This window comes from Aphis gossypii, chromosome 1 (assembly GCF_020184175.1).
Source record: "Aphis gossypii isolate Hap1 chromosome 1, ASM2018417v2, whole genome shotgun sequence".
NCBI lineage: Eukaryota > Metazoa > Arthropoda > Insecta > Hemiptera > Aphididae > Aphis > Aphis gossypii.
In genome coordinates this window covers 10,726,419-10,745,662 of record NC_065530.1, presented here as the reverse complement: position 1 = coordinate 10,745,662, position 19,244 = coordinate 10,726,419, and the positions used below count along the sequence as shown (strand labels likewise).

Genomic DNA, 19,244 nt, shown 5'->3' with positions numbered 1-19,244 from the left:
AAGGTGTCTTTTTAAAACTTATTTCGCTGCAGATGCTAATCCATTGAGTTATTCAAAATAAAATCTCAAGACTTTGAAAATACGTTCTTTAAGTTTAGGTATTTAAAAATTCTAAAAATCAGAACTATGATTAAAAAAAAATAAGTACATGCTTGGTGAATCACTCTGAATTTAATATGTGTATAGGGTTATATTATTAATAATTTTAAGTCAATATATACGCATAGGTACTAATATTAACTTATTTGAACATTTTTCTTTAGAGATGGATGTTCTATGGTATTCATTTCTAAAATTGTCGATGAATAATTAATAATCGAATTGGTATTTAACTGGTAGCTTTTTTTCTCAATAATTAGAATTTCAAGGAACCCGTGCCCTACTTTTAATCAGCTTTATTATTTATAAACGATTTTCAACGAGGAAAGTTACAAATAACTATTCCGTTTTATGTATTTTACGCTAAATTACATTATTTAGATGAGAAAAAATGCATCGAAAAAGTCTTTTCAAATTTTATTTTTAAAATTAGCACATATTATCAGCACGCCTTTTCATCATTCATCTTGCACTTAATACTTTAATATTATGTATAAATATTGTCGTTCCCGTTAAGCGGTAGGTAGTCAAAACTGCGAACATTCGTCCTTTAGAAAGCACACGGACCCGCCGGAAGACGTTCAAAAACTGAATTTCTCGCAGAATTTTACACTCGGCTTAGCTGTACGGTGGCGTTCCACCATGAAAAACTGTATTTCGCCATTATTTCGGCATGTCCGCGACGACGAGATAAAAGTACACATTATTAAGCATTCTTATATATAATTTTTTTTCATCATTCTTTCTTTATTTCTTTCTTTTTTTCCATTCTTTAATTCAACAACGTCACGGGACAATAAAAACTAAGTAGCAACTTTTTAATTTAAAAACCGAGCTACCCTACATACAACTGTTGTGCGGCGGAATAAATGAGACGAATTCCACGACTGTTCTCGTCCTCATTGTCGTCGTTACACGCCGAGTCAACAAATAACACTACATTTTTCAACTCAGTGGCATGTACGACGATGGAAATTTCTCCCAAAACGTCAACGCTACACAACCAAATGCCAATTTTTCTAATATATTAAGTATAATATAATGCTGTCCTCACCTCATACGTGGTTTTCGAAAAAATATCGTAACTCTTCCTTTTACCCAAAACTCTTTCTGTCAACGAAATTGTTTTAAACCATACATTTAATATACACAATAATATAATGTATTCACTTAAATTTCTTCTGATACAGTAATATATGAAATTTTGCACCACATTATATCATGTAATCGTAGCCTCACGTGAGTAACGCTTTTCATATCCGTTTATTTTATGTCCAGTAAGATTTTAATACGTATTAATATGCATCGCATAGTGTTAGAGTGATCGTGTCAAGTCCCATAACAAAATTCAAATATACAGAGCCGGATACGTGTTTAAATGAAACAATTTTAGTCGTGTTTGTTCAAATATTAAAAAATACTTAAAAATCAGTCGTACAATTTTATTTGAATTTATGATACATTGTGTATTTAAATAAAAGCGTGAACAGAAAATTCTCAGGTATATACCACTAAGGGCGTGCGCAATTCTTAACTCTTAAAAGCGACTAAGTTGCTTAATTCAAGTCTTATCTCTTACCAAGTAAGAGCGTAAGTGTACGATAAGGGTTTGAACTATAAACAGAACCGTCGTAATAATTGTTCTTGGTTCATGTTAACCAACTAAAACTTCTTAACCAAACTAAATATAAAATGAGGGCAAAACGAGATTTAATAAAAATTGCATACATACACTCGTAGAGACGAAAATCTCATCTGTTGAAGCCACAGATGTTCATGTCGTTCTACATTGTAAACATAATATATAGAATATATTATGTACAAGTACAGTTGTTCAAAATCATTTCGTCGATTACCTCCAGGCAAAAGCTTTAAACGTGCGTATTTACAGTTTCTAGTCATATTACATCGCGGTCACCAACGGCGATGACGACGAGCGTCGTTTAATATATTATTATTATTATTATTATATTATAGTTACAGTTACAACATAAGTAAATCGTTTAGAAACCTCATAATCCTAATAAATGATAAACGGTATAATTAGGTAGTATACAGTCTAAATCCGAATTAAAATTCATTGAGAACCGAAAAACAAGACATTATGAGTCCAGATTTTAAACTTTAATAATTGTTCTTATTTTCACAAAAAAAAATTAATACTTTTTTATGGTTGTTATACGATTCGAAAAGAAAATTAAATAGCAATAATATACCTATATATACCTATATATACCTATATATATATATACCTATATAATTATTAAACACATAATCATTAACATTAGTGGACAACTACAATACTACATAGCAATAATATAACGTTTTATAAATATTTTGGCTTTCAAACCATCTGACATTTTCATTAAATAAAAGATTTTATCAAATTGTTGTCGAATTTGTTGTAAATAGATTATAAGTTAATAACTTTTTTTGTAATAAAAATATTTTTATAATAAAACAATATGCGACGGAAATCATGTTCTTTATCGTTTCTTTTTTTTTCAGTTAAACACGTATATTATGTTACATTTTTTATTCCCACTACAAGAGATTAAAATCAAAATAACTAAATACCACGAACTTGATTCAACTGCACGTGGACCCACACGTTTCTAGCTGTAATTAGATTATAACAAATATAAATCATAATACAACGTATTATTAGGATATAAAGCGTCGACAATTCGAAATCAGATGTTCGTGCGAAAAATTGTCTAATAATAACAATAACAATATAATGTTATTACGTTATTGTGTCTCATCCGCACTTCATGCCACTCGATCAAAATGACAAAACGATATTAACGCTTTTACGTATTACTATATATACCTAGGTAGTAAACTTGCCACTGCGCGACAAAATTATATTACACCCTACACTATAGGCCAATTCACTGATGGAACGGATGTAATAAGCCACTTCAAAGTCGCGTAGAATAAATCCCTCACCAAACCAAAACAAAAATTTACTAACGCAAACGTGTTGTTGTTAAATTCTATCGACAAAAAATAAAGCATTTGGAATGTACCAAAGAAAACTGTATATAGGTATGGATAATTTTTTTCTTAAAATCTTACAGAATGCTTGTTTGATGGTACTTTTTTTAAAAATAAAATCTTTTTGTATGGTTTACTATATAGTGATCAAATGGTAGGTGCCTGTTTTTTCAAGAGTAGGCGTGATTTAAATTTTCAAATATAGTCTTCACGAAGAAATATCATCAAGATTTCGTCGTTTTTACACAAACGTTATCGTTCGTGAGGGTTTAGAGTTTAAAATACAGTGATTTGAATCAAAATATATATTACCAAAAGTGCCTATAATCCAGTCAAATGGGCAGCAGTCCGTTATTGGCTATTTCCGACATTAATATCGACCATTATTTCAACGATAAATTGTATAAATGTACAAACACGACGACCTGAGAGAGAGATTGCCACGATATTGTTGTTAGAGTTACAACCCAAATCCGTCTTTCACCCTCAACCGCAAAAAAAAGGTCACCGACCTAAGCCACACGTCCTTTAACTGTGGACATTCTGTCGCCTGTGGAAGGCAAAAATTCCTTTGACAAGTACACAATTTATATGCAACCGTGTTTCAACGCATTCTGCTGATCCGTAACGAATACGCGTTTGTCGGCCGTCCTAAATTTGTATGTCGCAACGATATTTTCTTATGAAATAAATTCACCCGACACGCGAGTTTATAATTGATAATATGCTTATAATATTAAATTTGCATTGTTATACTTTATCAATATACATATTATTTGCGAGGTCGTGTGTTCGTTTCCATTCGCAAAAGGAGATTTAATAATAATAATGATAAAAACAAAACGATCTAATTTTTAATTCTTCTCAACAATCGTCCATATTATATTATAATATGACATTCAATTGTAATTGCACATAATAGAAAATAATGTATATAATATTTTATCTATTTTAGCAATCACGCTGTGCGCCGATTATTTGGTACGTTAAGTGTTGACCATTAGGTTTTTGATTATTATTGTTATTATTGTATTGTTGCAGAATGTGGTATGTACCTAATTACAGACAATCGAATTCGCGAACAAGATTAGAATTTTACCGGGAAAATAGATAAATGGCAAAAATATTATATAATAACATTATTTTTAAATCACGTGTATTGTTTTGAATAATGTACATTGTGATTATATTTTATAATAATCGAGACCTTCAATCAAATGAATATTAAAATAAATAATCTTCGATTGTCCGTCTAATTAAACACGAATAGCGTTGTGCAAATAAATCTCGTTCGTGTACAACATATTCGTCGATTGATATGGTCTCAGCTGTATAATACTAATAATAATATGCATATTATATATGTATGTACACTGGTATTAGTGGATCGTTATTTTAATGATAAAAGACGACATAATGATATTATATTAAACATAATGTTACTATAACAAATTATTGTTTAATACATATATTTTTTTTTTATATGTATTCGACGCAATTGAATTTAACCGAATTATGGGTTTATTTCGTAAAAAAAAAAGGATTTCGAATTTCGATCAAACCACGAGCAATGCACTGCAGCAATACATTAATTTAATAATATCCGTAAAACCTCCGGGGACAGAAAAAAAATGGTAATTGAAAAAAAATACGTACCTATATAATGTATACTATAGTGGTTTAAACAGAACATATATCATCATACCACACTCTTTCCAATTTACCTGGGAACGAAATCGGGGCAATAAATTTTGGTCGTATTACTTGTGAGGGGAGAGGAAGGGTTTTCGAGCAGTTGTAGTGTTTTATGTCCTCCTGTGTGCAGGCAAATGAGTGATGTGCCCTATAGCTGTGCGGACATGCACTGTTGTAGGGACATAGATAGAGAAAGAGTAGTACGCCACATATCAAAACCATAATTTTTCAGCACGTCGATTCATGACAGATTAAAATGGAGAAAAAAGAGGCGCCAACAAAAAAAAAAAACCCCGTTCGCACAAGAAAAAAAAACCTCGGCTAGTAGTATTAGTAGTAGTAATAGTCATAGTCGTCGCCATAAAATATATCGTTGTCTGGATGGCAAAGGGTCTTTTTTTCCCGACTACACCATTATAGACTCTTCGCACACTATTCTACGACACTAAATAATATACGAAATCTCGGTGGTCCGTTAAAGCGGTCGTCCGCTTTATATACAATATACATCATCCATATATATAAATATTACGCAATTAAATGCCAGCGAGAACTGGTGAGTGATAGATGACGGTTTAGTGAACCTACGGGTTGTTAAATCACACACATGCATATTATTATGCGTGTGTACATATAGGCGAATATTAATTAGGCTCGTTAGGGGTCGAAGAGAATACACACAAAGTTTGTGGGGTTGACCTTTTGGACGAAATTGAAACGGATACAAGCCACCGTAAAAATATATATTATGCATAATATAATGTATATAATACAGCGTGCATTATTTACTTGTAACTCCTTAAGGTACCTATGTAAGCAATATGAGCAATCTAATGCATTGGTATTCTACAGTGTGTTCAACAATAAAGGTAACGCGAAATATTTCAAACGCATGACCCAAAATTAATTTTATGCCGGGTATTTTTCGAAATTTAGGACTTTAATATTAGTACACATGTTTTAAAAAAATGTAAATTACACTATCCCTTCAATTTTGAATTTGAATTTGAATTACATTTATTGTTTTTGAACAACTTTGACTTGAAGGTTATTTTTTATCTTAAATTTGACTTATTGAGATTGTGTAAAAGTTTAGATTTATGCATGTTGTATTTATCATATTTTTAAAAATGTATCTATTTTACAATGTTACGTGATCTTTTGTGTGATTTATTTGAAAACTTAAGTGCGGTGTCGTAAGTGCGAAATCGCTTGGTACTTGGTAAAATCGTAGATAGACTGTTACAAAATAAGATAACTCATTTTTTAAGATAGGAAAAACCTTATCGATTAAAGCTGTTTGAAAAAATTCGAATTTTAACTCAAAAAAGGGAATGAATTAACTTCAGGGTCATGAACCCCAGTATTTTATGTTAACTTTATCGTTGAACACACTGTATAAACTATAAATAATACGTTCTGTGCACGTCACGCCTTTCGTCTGCGGACTACTGCTGGTTTAATTGGCACATCGAAAAATATAATCAACAATAATAATTGATTACATTCGGACACTATATATTCGAGCACATAATATTATAATAATATAATCCCTCTCCTATGTTGTATATCCTTTCTCATTAGTGCAGCAGTGCGCGAAAAAAGTTTTTTAATTTCGTCACTTCCTCATCCTTGCCAGTACGTGCGTCAACGTGTATTAAATATAGGAACTTCACACACACACACACACACACCCATAATAGTGGCTGTGTATATATAATAAAATAAAAATTATATATGTGTACGTAAACGAGTAGGCTTTTTGATAGGCTGTGACAGATATGTGTGCGTATATGAAAGAGAGTATGCGTTTTTGGAAAGCAATCTTTGAAAAGCACCCGTACAACATATATATAATATATAGTATGCAGCAGCTGGTACTTTTAGATACCTACCCGGCCCAGCTACCAAAGAAGAAGGTATGGTCGAAAGGCTGGTAGGTACGTCATAATAATTGAAGAGACACCGTAAAAACGTCAAGATTTTTGATGAGCACTTATGTCCCTAGCGGTTACACCATATATAGTTCACTCTATCTAAATATATATATATTGTAAATAAAGTGCAACGGTCCTGGAAAACCACTCGGCGGTATAAAATACGGTAAATGGATATGGAGGGAGTTAGTAAAAGAAAATATATACGAGTGAATGCCTATAGATATTTATATATTATATAACAAGTGTACGCTGGGATTTCAAAAGTTATGTTTTTTTTTTGTTTTTGAAACGTTATCATATCACTGCCCCTCAAGCGTTAGTTGTATATAAACTATAAAATACATTATTTATAAATATTATATTATATATTATACATTATACATTATATACACATTGTGGACAACATGTTTTCTCGTTTTTTCCATAAGATTAACACGGGAAAACAAGAAAACACGGCGTGTCTTTGCCGGCATAGACGTCATTTATAATTCACCGCCGTTTCCCACGAAAACAATACGATTTAGTATTATTATTGTTCTCGATTTAAAAAAAATATTCCATTATTATTTTAATAATTATTATTATTTGTGACTCTAAAATATCGATGTAAAAACAGATTTACGAAGGTTTTTATTTTTTTTTTCGTTTTAACGAATCTGTCGTGTCTATAGGTATATCTATACAGTGATTGCGTTTTCATTAAAAATTCATCACCGCGAAGACGGCGCAACATTATACTCGTGTATGCGGTTCTCCGTGATAAGGGTTAAATAAATCCGTCTGAAATTAAAGCTGCCATCACTTTTCCAATTGGTGCAGCTTGTCTCGTCCCCAGAACATCTCAAAACCACCACTAAGCCGTATAGACGTGGCGATTTATTTTCGGTTGTGTCAGTGTCCCTGCTTCCAACGCGTATTTCTAAAATAATATGATGACGTGTAATCTATAATCGGTGTTATCGAACACTTTCAAATCTCATAATATAATATTTTCTTGGGATGATTTTGTATTTATTGCGTATTTATAACATACCCGGAATATTTGAAATGGATAGCTTCCATTATTCATTCATGAAATAAATTTTAAAAAAAGTTTTGTGGTCTTAAAATAGAATCACAGACGAGTGAAAAGACAGTTGCACTATTCGACGCTACGAAAAAAAATATTGTGATTTAACAATCGATATTTTTCGAACAAATTCGACATTATAATAGGTCCACCACACGTACAATATTATTATTGTGCAGTCAAAGTCCTTATCATCGGGATACACCACGCGAGTAAAATATATTATCGTATCTTTCGTCGACGTCTGATTATTCGCAAACTAGTGAACGGCTCTATTTCGCGACGCTATGCCATTATCGCGTGATTGTATAAATAAATTATGCAGTGGAGCTCATAATCATAGTTTTTGTTTTTGAAACTTTTATTTCCGCTCGAATATCTGCAGGTCGTCATCTTGTTTTACGCGCGCCGCGTGCACACATATCTATATATTATACTCAACGATATTACAATGTTCTATACGACGGTTCTCGTTTCCAGACAAACTTTGAACAACTCCGAAACGTATAATATAATAATAATAATGATAATAATATAATAGGGGTACTTATACAGAGGCGGTGGCGACTATCGGAGACACCCCGCGAGTCCGGCCCATGACGGTTGTGTTTTGTGCGAACCCGTTTTTTACTCACATTAATAATAATACAATCAAACCGCGCGAGTAATCCATTATACGCGACAAGAATCTAAAATGTTTTCTTAACGAGATTTTCTCTTCCGAGTCGCCGAGTATTTTTTTTCACCCCCGTAAAAGTGCATTAGATAAGAGGTGCATTATATAACTGTTATTATTATTATACACACGCACGCTCGTGGACAAGCTACTAATAAATTGTAAAGCGTTGCAGCGTAAGTCTTTCACACTATAATTGTTTTACTTCTTCGAGTCTGCGATATTATGCCTGCTGCACATATTGACCGAAGATTGAAATAATATCCCTAAAGTAGTGCAGATTTTTTTATTTTGTGTAGGTTTTTTTATACAATCTTATCATATTACATAATTATACCAATTTAGGAATCGAAAATTGTAACTTTCACGTATTATATTCCTATCGTGTGCCTTAAATAAGAGTTTAAATCAATTTTTTACCGCTATTTTGATTATTTATACTTATATAATTTACCACCATCATATAGTAATTTCAATACTCAATAAATAAATTTGTCGAGTATAAAATATTTAATAAAAAACAGTTTCAGAATTCTGTGCAAACATATCAATGATAAAATATTGGAAAACTAAGATAATTTTTAAATGAAAAAAAATATTTAAACTTATAAAGTAGGTACTTATTTTAATATCTTTAAAATCATAACTTTCGAACACCGGTTATATGCGAGTGCGATTATAGAACGATAAGGTCGAATTGAAACGACAGCCTGCAATAAATGGTCGCCTTCGTGATAACGGTTATGAGAATGGGTTTACACCGTATACATTTCGGAGCTATACCTCTTTAATTGCGGACGAGGACAAAGAGAAGTATTCCGGAAAAACGCGTTTTCCAAAGTATCGTTTTCGGGGCATTAATATAAGTGTAATACGCGTACGCTTTTACCGTTACTTGTGGAAAATCGTAGACGTACCACTCAACTACGGTTTTTCCTGTACCTATATAAACGAATATGTGCGCAACCTCATCGATTCCATTTTAGACGAAATCCGGCGAATTCGCTCTCACTCTTCACCATAGTTTCCGCGGCCTCGAGATTCCCGTTGTTATTGAATCCACTCACTTTCGCAAACGACTCCATTAATCATTATTTATGCGATATCGACGAGCTGGCGTACGTTTTACAGTCGCGTACACTTCATATAATTCCCGCTCCGGGATCTCGGTCCATCAATAATCAGTAGTTACCAGTCACCCGCTGTCACGCTGCCGATGGTCAGTCATTACTATACATGTACTTAAGACGGCGCCGTACGAAGAACTATATATACACACGTATAAACGACGTTATATGTTGTGTGTCTAAAACGGATTTCGCCCCAAAACGATTTACCATAACTCCCGAGAGAAAGAGTGGTACATACAACTGTTGTGTATCTACCTACTCTAATATTTAGAAATTCGTGGAAAACATTATTATACCGGATATTGGTTCTTAGTACCTCCTAATTCTTTGTTTTAAACTATGAAAACAGTTGATTTGTTTTAGAAAAAAACAAAACAACAAAAACCTTATTTATCATAAAATCAAATCATATATTACGTTTTTGGTAATAGAGGTTTGTTTATATTGATATTTATTAATATTATTATATTAAACTTATAAAATATTGAAAATTATGTTTACCGACGACTCGAGATGATTATAAAGTTGTGTACATTTATCATTTGTGTGTATAATATTATACGTATATTAAAGTACTAGTTATGAATTAGTCAGCAAATAATGTGTTCTTTAAGGGCATAAATTTATACTTCAAAACTTTCAATAACTATGCAACACAAAGATAACAACGTACTTCAGATATTTATTTAAGTAAAATTTATTACGTCTTTATATGCAAGATACTTTTTCCTCAGACTGTGCTTACATACATATTATAATAACTAAATATATACATATATAATCTAAAAGATTAATGGAATCGTTGACAAACATTATTTTAATAAAGTAAATTCGTATTTTATGGTAATAATAATAATAATAATAATTTATTACGTTAAACCATTATTTTCTATAATGATTTTCAATAAAAAAAAATTAGTTCACCCTGATACCGGTACAAAACGATTATACATATTAACGGTTGCTATTTTTTAATGGATGTAATATTATATTTATGTATATTTACTTTTTTTTTTAAATGGGTTGCAAACCAAGACTTTATTGGTTGATGGCCAAAAAAGTTTATTCGATGCGTGTATACGCATGAATAAGTATTATCTACTCTCTCTCTCTCTCTCTATCCCTCCAGCGGAAATTTTTCCCCTTTTCTATATCACTGTATGGTTTGCTTTTAAAGGATAAACGTCAAGAGTGCGGTGATAGACGTATCACCAGACTTCGTGAAGTGCGCATACAATCTACGAGTTCTGTCGTAACGACACAACAATGGTCGTGTATGTACACAGCTCCGCTCTTTAAAGGTTCTTTTATTTATTTTGTTCCGCATAATTTTATACACGGTGAATGGAAAATTGAGTGTTCTACTACGTTATTACTTTTACCCGTGCAGCCGATATCATATGCAAAATACACATTAGGCACTAGAAGAGTTGTTTCAGTATAATTATATCATCACTCGAGTGATGATTGAGGGGCTGAAGAAAAACGCATGTACACAAACTGTATGAAAATGACAAATTACAACAAATCAAAACTAAAAAACTCAATGGTCTTTGAACGACTGATAAGCATTCGGTATGCGCGCGTACACAGACATTAATTATATTTTTTCACCAAATAGTATTTTGACGAAAAAAAAAATAATAAAATAAAAGCCGAGAAGCTACGAATTGTGTTAATGTAATAGTCGTGTAAAAAAAAAAAATCGTATATTATTTTATTTGTATACACGTTACGTCGAGTGTAGTAGGCAGCACGTGCAGTGACGCGATTACAAAATAATAATAAAATACCTACCACGAGTGCAAAATAAAACAATATATTATTACATGCACATTTACCCGCGGGCATCTACACGGTCTGGCCTATTTATTCTATAAAAACGGGCGATTAATCTGTCACAACCCGAAAGTTATAGTGAACGATCTTCCTATAGGTACGAAGTACAACGAGTATGCCCTGCAGCGTTAGTATCCAATCGTTCAGTAAGCATATATTATGAATGATATATCTTTACGATGACGCAAATCGTCCAAAAAATAATCGGGGGCTTAAGTATTGAGTAAACTTTAGAGAAAAACCACAGAGGAACATTATTCACTGTATTGTTTAAATTAGTATCGTTATAATAACAAAATCAAATTATTCATAGTACCTACTAAATCACTTATTATTACTTATAACATTTTTATGCCAAATAGATTATACTTATTTATTAATAAGAAATTATATTAACCCATAAAATATTCATTTAAAGTAGTTTCAATATTAAAGACATATATTGTATATTATATCTATATCGACGCAGTGCAGGTAGAAGTGGATAAAAATTAAAAAGTACAATAGCCCACTAACTCGATCTGTAAAGCGTCTTTGATTTCTAAACATCTTAAATTAAGACAACAACGGGATTCTGGACGGGTCGCATTAAAATCTAGTGTAATAATATTATCGTATTTGTCCGTTACAGGTTCGAATTGGTGCGGACCTCGGCCGTGGCAGTGGCAACTAAGCTGACGTTGTGCAACAACACTTTCAGACGGGTGGACGGTCGCGGATTCGTGCTGCACAACCTGCACACGGTGCTGGTGCAAGGCAACACGTTCAACCACACCGAGGCCGAGGCGTTTTACGAGTCGACGGCGTCCAGCCCGGAAACGAGGTGGAGCACGAGGTCGGTGTTGCGCGTCAGCGACAACAGTTTCCTGCGACCCGTGACCGACGGCAAGTGGTTGCCCGCGATCCGACTGCAGAGGGCCGCGACCGAGATGAACGTCACCGGAAACACGTTCAGCGGGTCGTCCGGCTGTGCCCCGTGGCGGTTTGTCGCCGTGACCACGGCCGATAACGGTGTCGCAACGGCCGACGACGACGGCGACGCCGACTTCGCCGACCGGAACTACTTCCGGGCGAACAAGGCGGAAGCGGATTGCGCAAACCTGACGGGCTGGGAGCTCGACCGACTGCTGATCGCGGAGTTCGCGGTAGCGGCCGGCTGCGACCGGGACGACGGCGTGGCGTTCGACCTGTGCGTCCGGGACCGGGCGGCCGCGGCCCAGGTCGGCGGCAGATTCTCGTCGCTGGGCGACGTCCTGTCGCCGACCGCGGAGCGCGGCGTCATCACCACGGTGGTGCTGTTGGTGCTGTGCGGTTTCGGCGCGGTGTGCGCGGTGAGCGCGGTCACCTGGCTGAACGCGCGCGGTTACTTCATCAAGCTCCGGTCGCTGCTCACCCCGAACGGCGGGGTCGGGGGCGGCGGCGGCGGTGGCGGAGGCACGGCGTGCAGGACCATGTCGGCGCACTCTCTGTCCAGGGTGTCCGTGCACGAGTACGCGGAACTGCAGCGACTCAAGTTGGGCGGCGGAATCGGAGTACGGGGCAGCGACGTGGGAGCCGTCCGGGTGATCGTGTACCAGGACAAGGGGACGCAGACGGTACCGGAAGAGCTGACGCACGAGATGTTGCAGAACCTGCGCGACAAGCTGGACGATCCGGACGACTATGCCGAGGCGCGGGGCATAATCGAACACCTGTACGACCTGATCCGGGTGGAGGAGACGTGCTGCGGCGGCGGCAGCGACGGCGGCAGCGGTTGGTATTCGACGGGCGGAAGGGGGTTGGACGACGCGACGTCCACCGTCATGACCAAGTCGGTGATCGCGGACGACGGACGGCCAAGGGACGTCAAGTCGGTGGGAACGGGCGCCCCGTCGCTGGACAGGCTCAGGTTGCCCAGGATCAAGATGATCGGGTCGGCGGGGTCGTCCGTCCAGGGACGTCAACAGGCTCGCAGGCCGCAGCCACCGCCGTCTCCGTCCCCGTCGGTCAACAGCGACTACGTGGACCCGGTCGATCTGTTGTACGGCGGCGCCGCGAACGTCCGAGACGACGAGTCGTACGCCGACATCTACTGCGAGCTGACCGACCTGCGATCGACCGCCGACGACGTCCGTCCGCCGCAACAACCGCCTCCGGTGCCCGACAAACCGACTCCCGTTTGAAGGCGGCACTGCTATGCCGACAATCGCGCTTTACAGATCGACGTGGCGGCCTTCAACTATATTCCTTATCGATCGATTTCGCCGGCGCTATTCTCAGAGTTTTTGTACGAGCGATTTACATACGATAACATAACTTTCCATCGATCGCATATTTTTTTTTTTATGTATATTTTTTTTTTTTAACCCAACCTTGGCACAGTCACCACAATCCATCCGCCGCGGCCGGCCCCCTGCATATGAGGTACACGCGACGAAAAACGCGTTATATATTGTACAAACCTATTATTATTAATATTATATTGTCATTATTGCTATTATTATTATTATTATTATTATTTTTATTATTATTAGTGCGTCCACGATTTATATATATATATTTATTTAAGATTACATCACAATATGTTCAATGTGATGCTTATTATTCTATCCTGTTTTAGTTGTATTCTTATTTTAACTGTTGTTTTTACGTGTCGTGTAATATGCGTATTACACTGAGTGATTTTTCTATCGTGAACCGGGCAATATATTGCAAAAAACATAAAGAATTCAATATTTTTTTTCCACTCATTCATAAAAACTACAATCACAGTCATATCTGTGAAATTCCCTTTATTATCAGAAACATTTAGTTGAAACTTCCCATTTCCCTCTCCCCTTAATCCCCTTCCCTAAACCATAATATTACATAGGTCACGATAAAAAAGTCAACCTGTACAATATAGTATATTATGTATAAATAATAAATTTGTATATTAAAATATATGTAATACACATACTCACAAACAATATCATTATTTAAAGAGAAAACCAAATTATAAAATGTATAAAACGATAATTGTGATTTATTTTTAATGAAAATAAAGAAAATTATGAAAAATGAAGAAGTACTGTTGTGTATTTGTTTTCTCCGCGGACAATGACGTTTTGCGTCGTTCTCGCGCGGATGAGTTTAATTAAAACGGGATTGCTTGGACCAAGTGACGTTCATTAAAAAGCACTTGCCAAAAACGAGGCCAACGACGGGAACAGTCGCACAGCTGCCGTTCGGATGATGCACGACACACCGGATGCTTTGGACTTAAAGGAAAATAAGAAATACAAAGCTTGAAACGTGCACGGATAAGACAATAATATTATACTATACAGTAGGAGAGACAGTAGTTCTATATCGTATACACTATACATAGAATACAATAAATAGTATCAAACAAATATAATATATTTTTAAAGATTTAAGTTAAACATCAAACTGCTCGCGGTAAATCGTCGTAACTATATAAACGAAAACGGTTTGCAATTTTTTTTTAATGATAATACATCACAAATTTGTAGTACGCAGTGATGTGCCACATTGCACGTATATTAACTTAAAACAAATCTTCTATAGACATATACATATTTTACGTTTGTTATAATATGTGAGCTGCAGCAGGTAATAACTACAACTCTAACAGCGGACTTTCGCTACGTTTGACTCTATGCAGTAAAACGTCGAAATAATGTGACAAAAGGAAAACGTGCGATTCAAAGACATAAAATATTATACGCCTTATAATATAAAACCTATCCCGGGCTCAACGTATATATTATAAACATAGCTTATTGTATATCTCTTATATTTAGACCGACCCTATACCCGACCGTCAATTCTTCGGGTAAGCGCAAAATAATAATTTTCAAATTCCCGTTCGACATAATTCATATAATATACGCATGCATTGTGCATTATACATGTATATACTTATGGTTATTTCGAAAGGATGCAAAATGTGTTTTATGAAGTATACAATACATTCGAATGCGTGTGTATCTGTGTTTGTTGCCCGTGCAGTGCTCTGTTCCTCGCGAGCTTTGCAGGATACAGCAGAGTTCGTAATCAAGGATGTTCGCATTCGCGAATGTGTAATTCGAATTCGAGCGCGCGATTATATTATTCTCAGAAATTCATTGCTGGGATGCTTTATACAATACAAAATATTCAAAATAATATTTCACCGACCCGATTCTTTGAAGTTTTGTACGATTTAGGGTTCAGCGAAAAAAATCATTTTATGCATTCTGTATAATATTTAAAACCCACGGCTACTCACAAGATTCTTAAAAGTTAAATAAGTGTTTTGTAAGCGGAACTCGATTACCTCCCTCGATACGAAGATATGTTTTAACACACCCAGAAGTGAACAACGATCGGTTTAAATAAGACGACTTAAAAACAAATTAATTCGTTTCGAAAACTTTAGATTTATTGTGTAAGAACGCTGCAAATGCACATTTCACACATAATAAGGAAACAGAAAATTAATGTAATATTTTTTATCCGCCATCAAACAATAAACCCCACTTAACGGGACTGTAGTACTTTTAACGATAAAATGCGTTTAACTAGGATCAAAAATATATTAGGTACAGTATTATGGCAATGTAAATATAGTGTTGCTCCTATTGATCTGTCTGCAGACCGATGTTTTATTCTGGGAATTGTGACATGAATATAAAAACTAGAATTTCATTAGATTTTTAACAATGACACAAAATTATACACGGTTTTTGAAAAATTAAATTAGGACCGTCGCGCGTAGTAGCAACTACAAAAAGCATAGTAGAAACTTACGCACAATATACATCAAATGTCAATGCAAATAAACGTTTGTAACAATAAATAAAAATGTACAAAGTTTTTATTCCGAGATTATTTTGTTATGCAAAACACAGTGTAAACGAAAACCGACGACGTTGACCCGGGCCGGGTTAAAATAAAAACACGAAGACTTCGACACCAACAGCCGATAATCATATTCTTAACGTCTGTTCGTGTACTTTGAAGGGGGATAAACAACTGGAAAAACTGAATATTGACGTTTTATGTCTTACGTCCTCATCTCAGTCTCACAATCATTGCTCTCATTTTCCGAGGAAGAGGGTGAAGGAGGAGATTGTGGGCATTTCACGAAAATGAAGAGATGTATTCGTTTCACAAAAATTATAGACCTAACAGCCATACGAACTGAATCCCATTCTAACCAACACACATTTCAGCAGCGTCGAGTGTGCAGATCTAAATAAAATTGTGATAAGTAGCAATACTTTGTTCAGTGTGAGACATGTACCCCTCCTGAGTTTCGATAAAAACTACTTTGATTAAAATCAAATTAAACTTCGCAGGCATTCACCCTTCGTATAATATATAATATATTTATGTATACTACAGGCAGTACATTATATTATAATAATATACGTTATCGCGCCTATTGAAATAATACGTCATTTCGGTACAACACTTAACTCTCGCAGTGTACGTCACTTGCACGTTACACAAACACAAAAACTGTACCGAGTGTACCGTCATAAACGGCAAACATCATTTGGGATGAAGACTGCGCGTGTATAATATATAATTAATAATAGGCTCTCTCTCACCGTCCGCCGTCGAAGCGCACTCAAGACGCGCACGGCCGTCGGTTTCGAAGATTGCTCGGTATATATACAGAGTGATTCAGCACGGTTGATCACTATAGTATTATCTTTAAACGATCAATTTATTTTTTATTTTGTATTTTTCGTTTGAAAAACACAAGTTTTTATCGCTATAATATAGTATAAATATCGCAAATATTTTAAAGTAAGGTCTTTACGGGTAATAAAAAAATTCAAAAAATCAGATTTAAAAAAAACTATTTTAGAAAAAAAGATAGATCATTTTTGGTGAATCACTCTGTATATATTATATTATATACTATAATGAACACTCCGGTCACGTACGCAAAATTAGCAAATGCAATAACAACAGTCAACAATAATAATAGTAAGCAGTACTCTCGGTACCGTGGGAGTGGGCTCAGCTGCACATAATTCGTCACTATACGTATAATACGACATCAAGGTTCGTTGGTTGTCGTCGTCGTCGAGAGTCACTTTAAATATAATCCATTTTCAAGCATACACGACGGAAACAAAAGTTCCAACCGCAATGGGTCGAATTCCTATTTATTTTCTCAACCAAGCTAATTCCTATACGTGTTTATTTTACCGCGTATACAATATATATAAAATAAATAATAATATAATATGTGCATAGTGGCTTTTATCCGCCAAAAGCCTATACTATTGACTTAAAACACACGCAAATGTAGTATTCATAAAATAATAATTACGATCATTGTAACGCTGTCGCTCTGTCTCTTTATCAACTCTCTTACCGTGTTTATGTAAACAAAATAACCGACAAACAGCTACCGAGTTGACGTTAGCTTATTCAGATTTTGAGTAGCTAAGTGAAAATTTCGTATTCCGAGTATTGAGCGTTGAACCCAAGTTAAAATATATAAAAATCAATAATAGTATAATTGTAGTTAAAATGTTCAACGAAAAACATAGAATCCAACGTTAGTAAATGATAATAACATCATTAGATCAAATTTTACGGAACCTCGTATGCATTTAACGAGTCACGATAATACAATTGTTATTGCACGGCATGGTACCCGGTAGGTTAGAAAATTCAAGTACCTATACGATCGTCATAAGAATAATTTTCCAGTAACTATTATGTAAATATTATTAATATTATTACTATGATGTTTAATTTATTCAAACCGGTTAATAACGAAATTATGCACTATACGGTCTACAATATGGTATACGGTGCAATAATATAGTATACAATTTAAGTCTTAAGAATCGGCATATCGCTTATCGCTAAAAATTAATTTATGATAAAATATATTATGTCCTCGTTTATCACTGAACTACTTTAAAATAGTAAAATATATATATATATATTAATATTTAATCAATAGTTGTACAGCAAGTAGCTTTTAAAATTTTATTCAAAAGATCTAATGGTATTTTAAAAATACATTTGTTAACTCATGCAAATCAATTTTCAGGTAACTCCTCTAACTACAAATGTTGTGTTTATTGTTATCATTATAATCATCATTAAACTGTATTCTTGTAAAATAAAATATAATATTTAATAACGTTAATAACTTAAACACTTAAACATTGTGGACAGATATTCTTTTTCTAAAATAAAATTCGGCATACGTAATCTTATATCTAAAAGATAGTTAACCTTTATACTTATTATCAATTAAACGAAAACAACCATAAATTGTATATATATAATATATAACATTACACTACTAGTGCAGCGCATTATATAATAAGTTTGTTTGCCAATATTGTATAGCTGCAAGGTAAGAAAAACTATGGACAGTGAACAATGGTAATGAAATATATATCCAACATAAAAGCACGACAAAAATGTATAATTAACCAGAGATTATGGTTTTTTTGTAATACAGTTTTCTACAAATAACAAAATATAACACAATGTTCAAATTCAAATTTTTTTATCATTATTCAAAAGTTTAAAGTCGTGCACTTCGGCGCTGTAGACTTTTTAAATGAAGGCAATTTTGAGAGTTAGTAAAAAGTTTTAAAGAACAAACATATTTTAGTTATAATAATCACTAATGAGCAACTCCTTTGTTTCTTGATCCTTCGCATGCGACTCTCAACCACGTCAACAAGATAGAACGACAGAGATAAATAGTGATAGTGGTAGAGAGGGTAGAGTAGACACACACACACCAGAAAGCTATTCACAATGACCGAGGCGAAACACGAGAT

General features: G+C 34.8%; 2 protein-coding genes across 3 annotated transcripts in view; one reads left to right on the top strand and one right to left on the bottom strand.

Annotated features, from left to right (window-relative positions):
• The window catches only part of LOC126550949 (uncharacterized), a 119,340-nt gene extending 105,587 nt beyond the window's left edge, over positions 1 to 13,753 (top strand). The window contains exon 4 of the mRNA XM_050203599.1: positions 12,080 to 13,753. Coding sequence (XP_050059556.1) covers positions 12,080 to 13,610 — 1,531 coding nt within the window. The 3' untranslated portion in view covers positions 13,611 to 13,753. The remainder of the gene's footprint in view (positions 1 to 12,079) is intronic.
• The window catches only part of LOC114130748 (E3 ubiquitin-protein ligase MYCBP2), a 272,960-nt gene that overhangs the window by 169,075 nt on the left and 84,641 nt on the right, over positions 1 to 19,244 (bottom strand). The window lies entirely within an intron of this gene.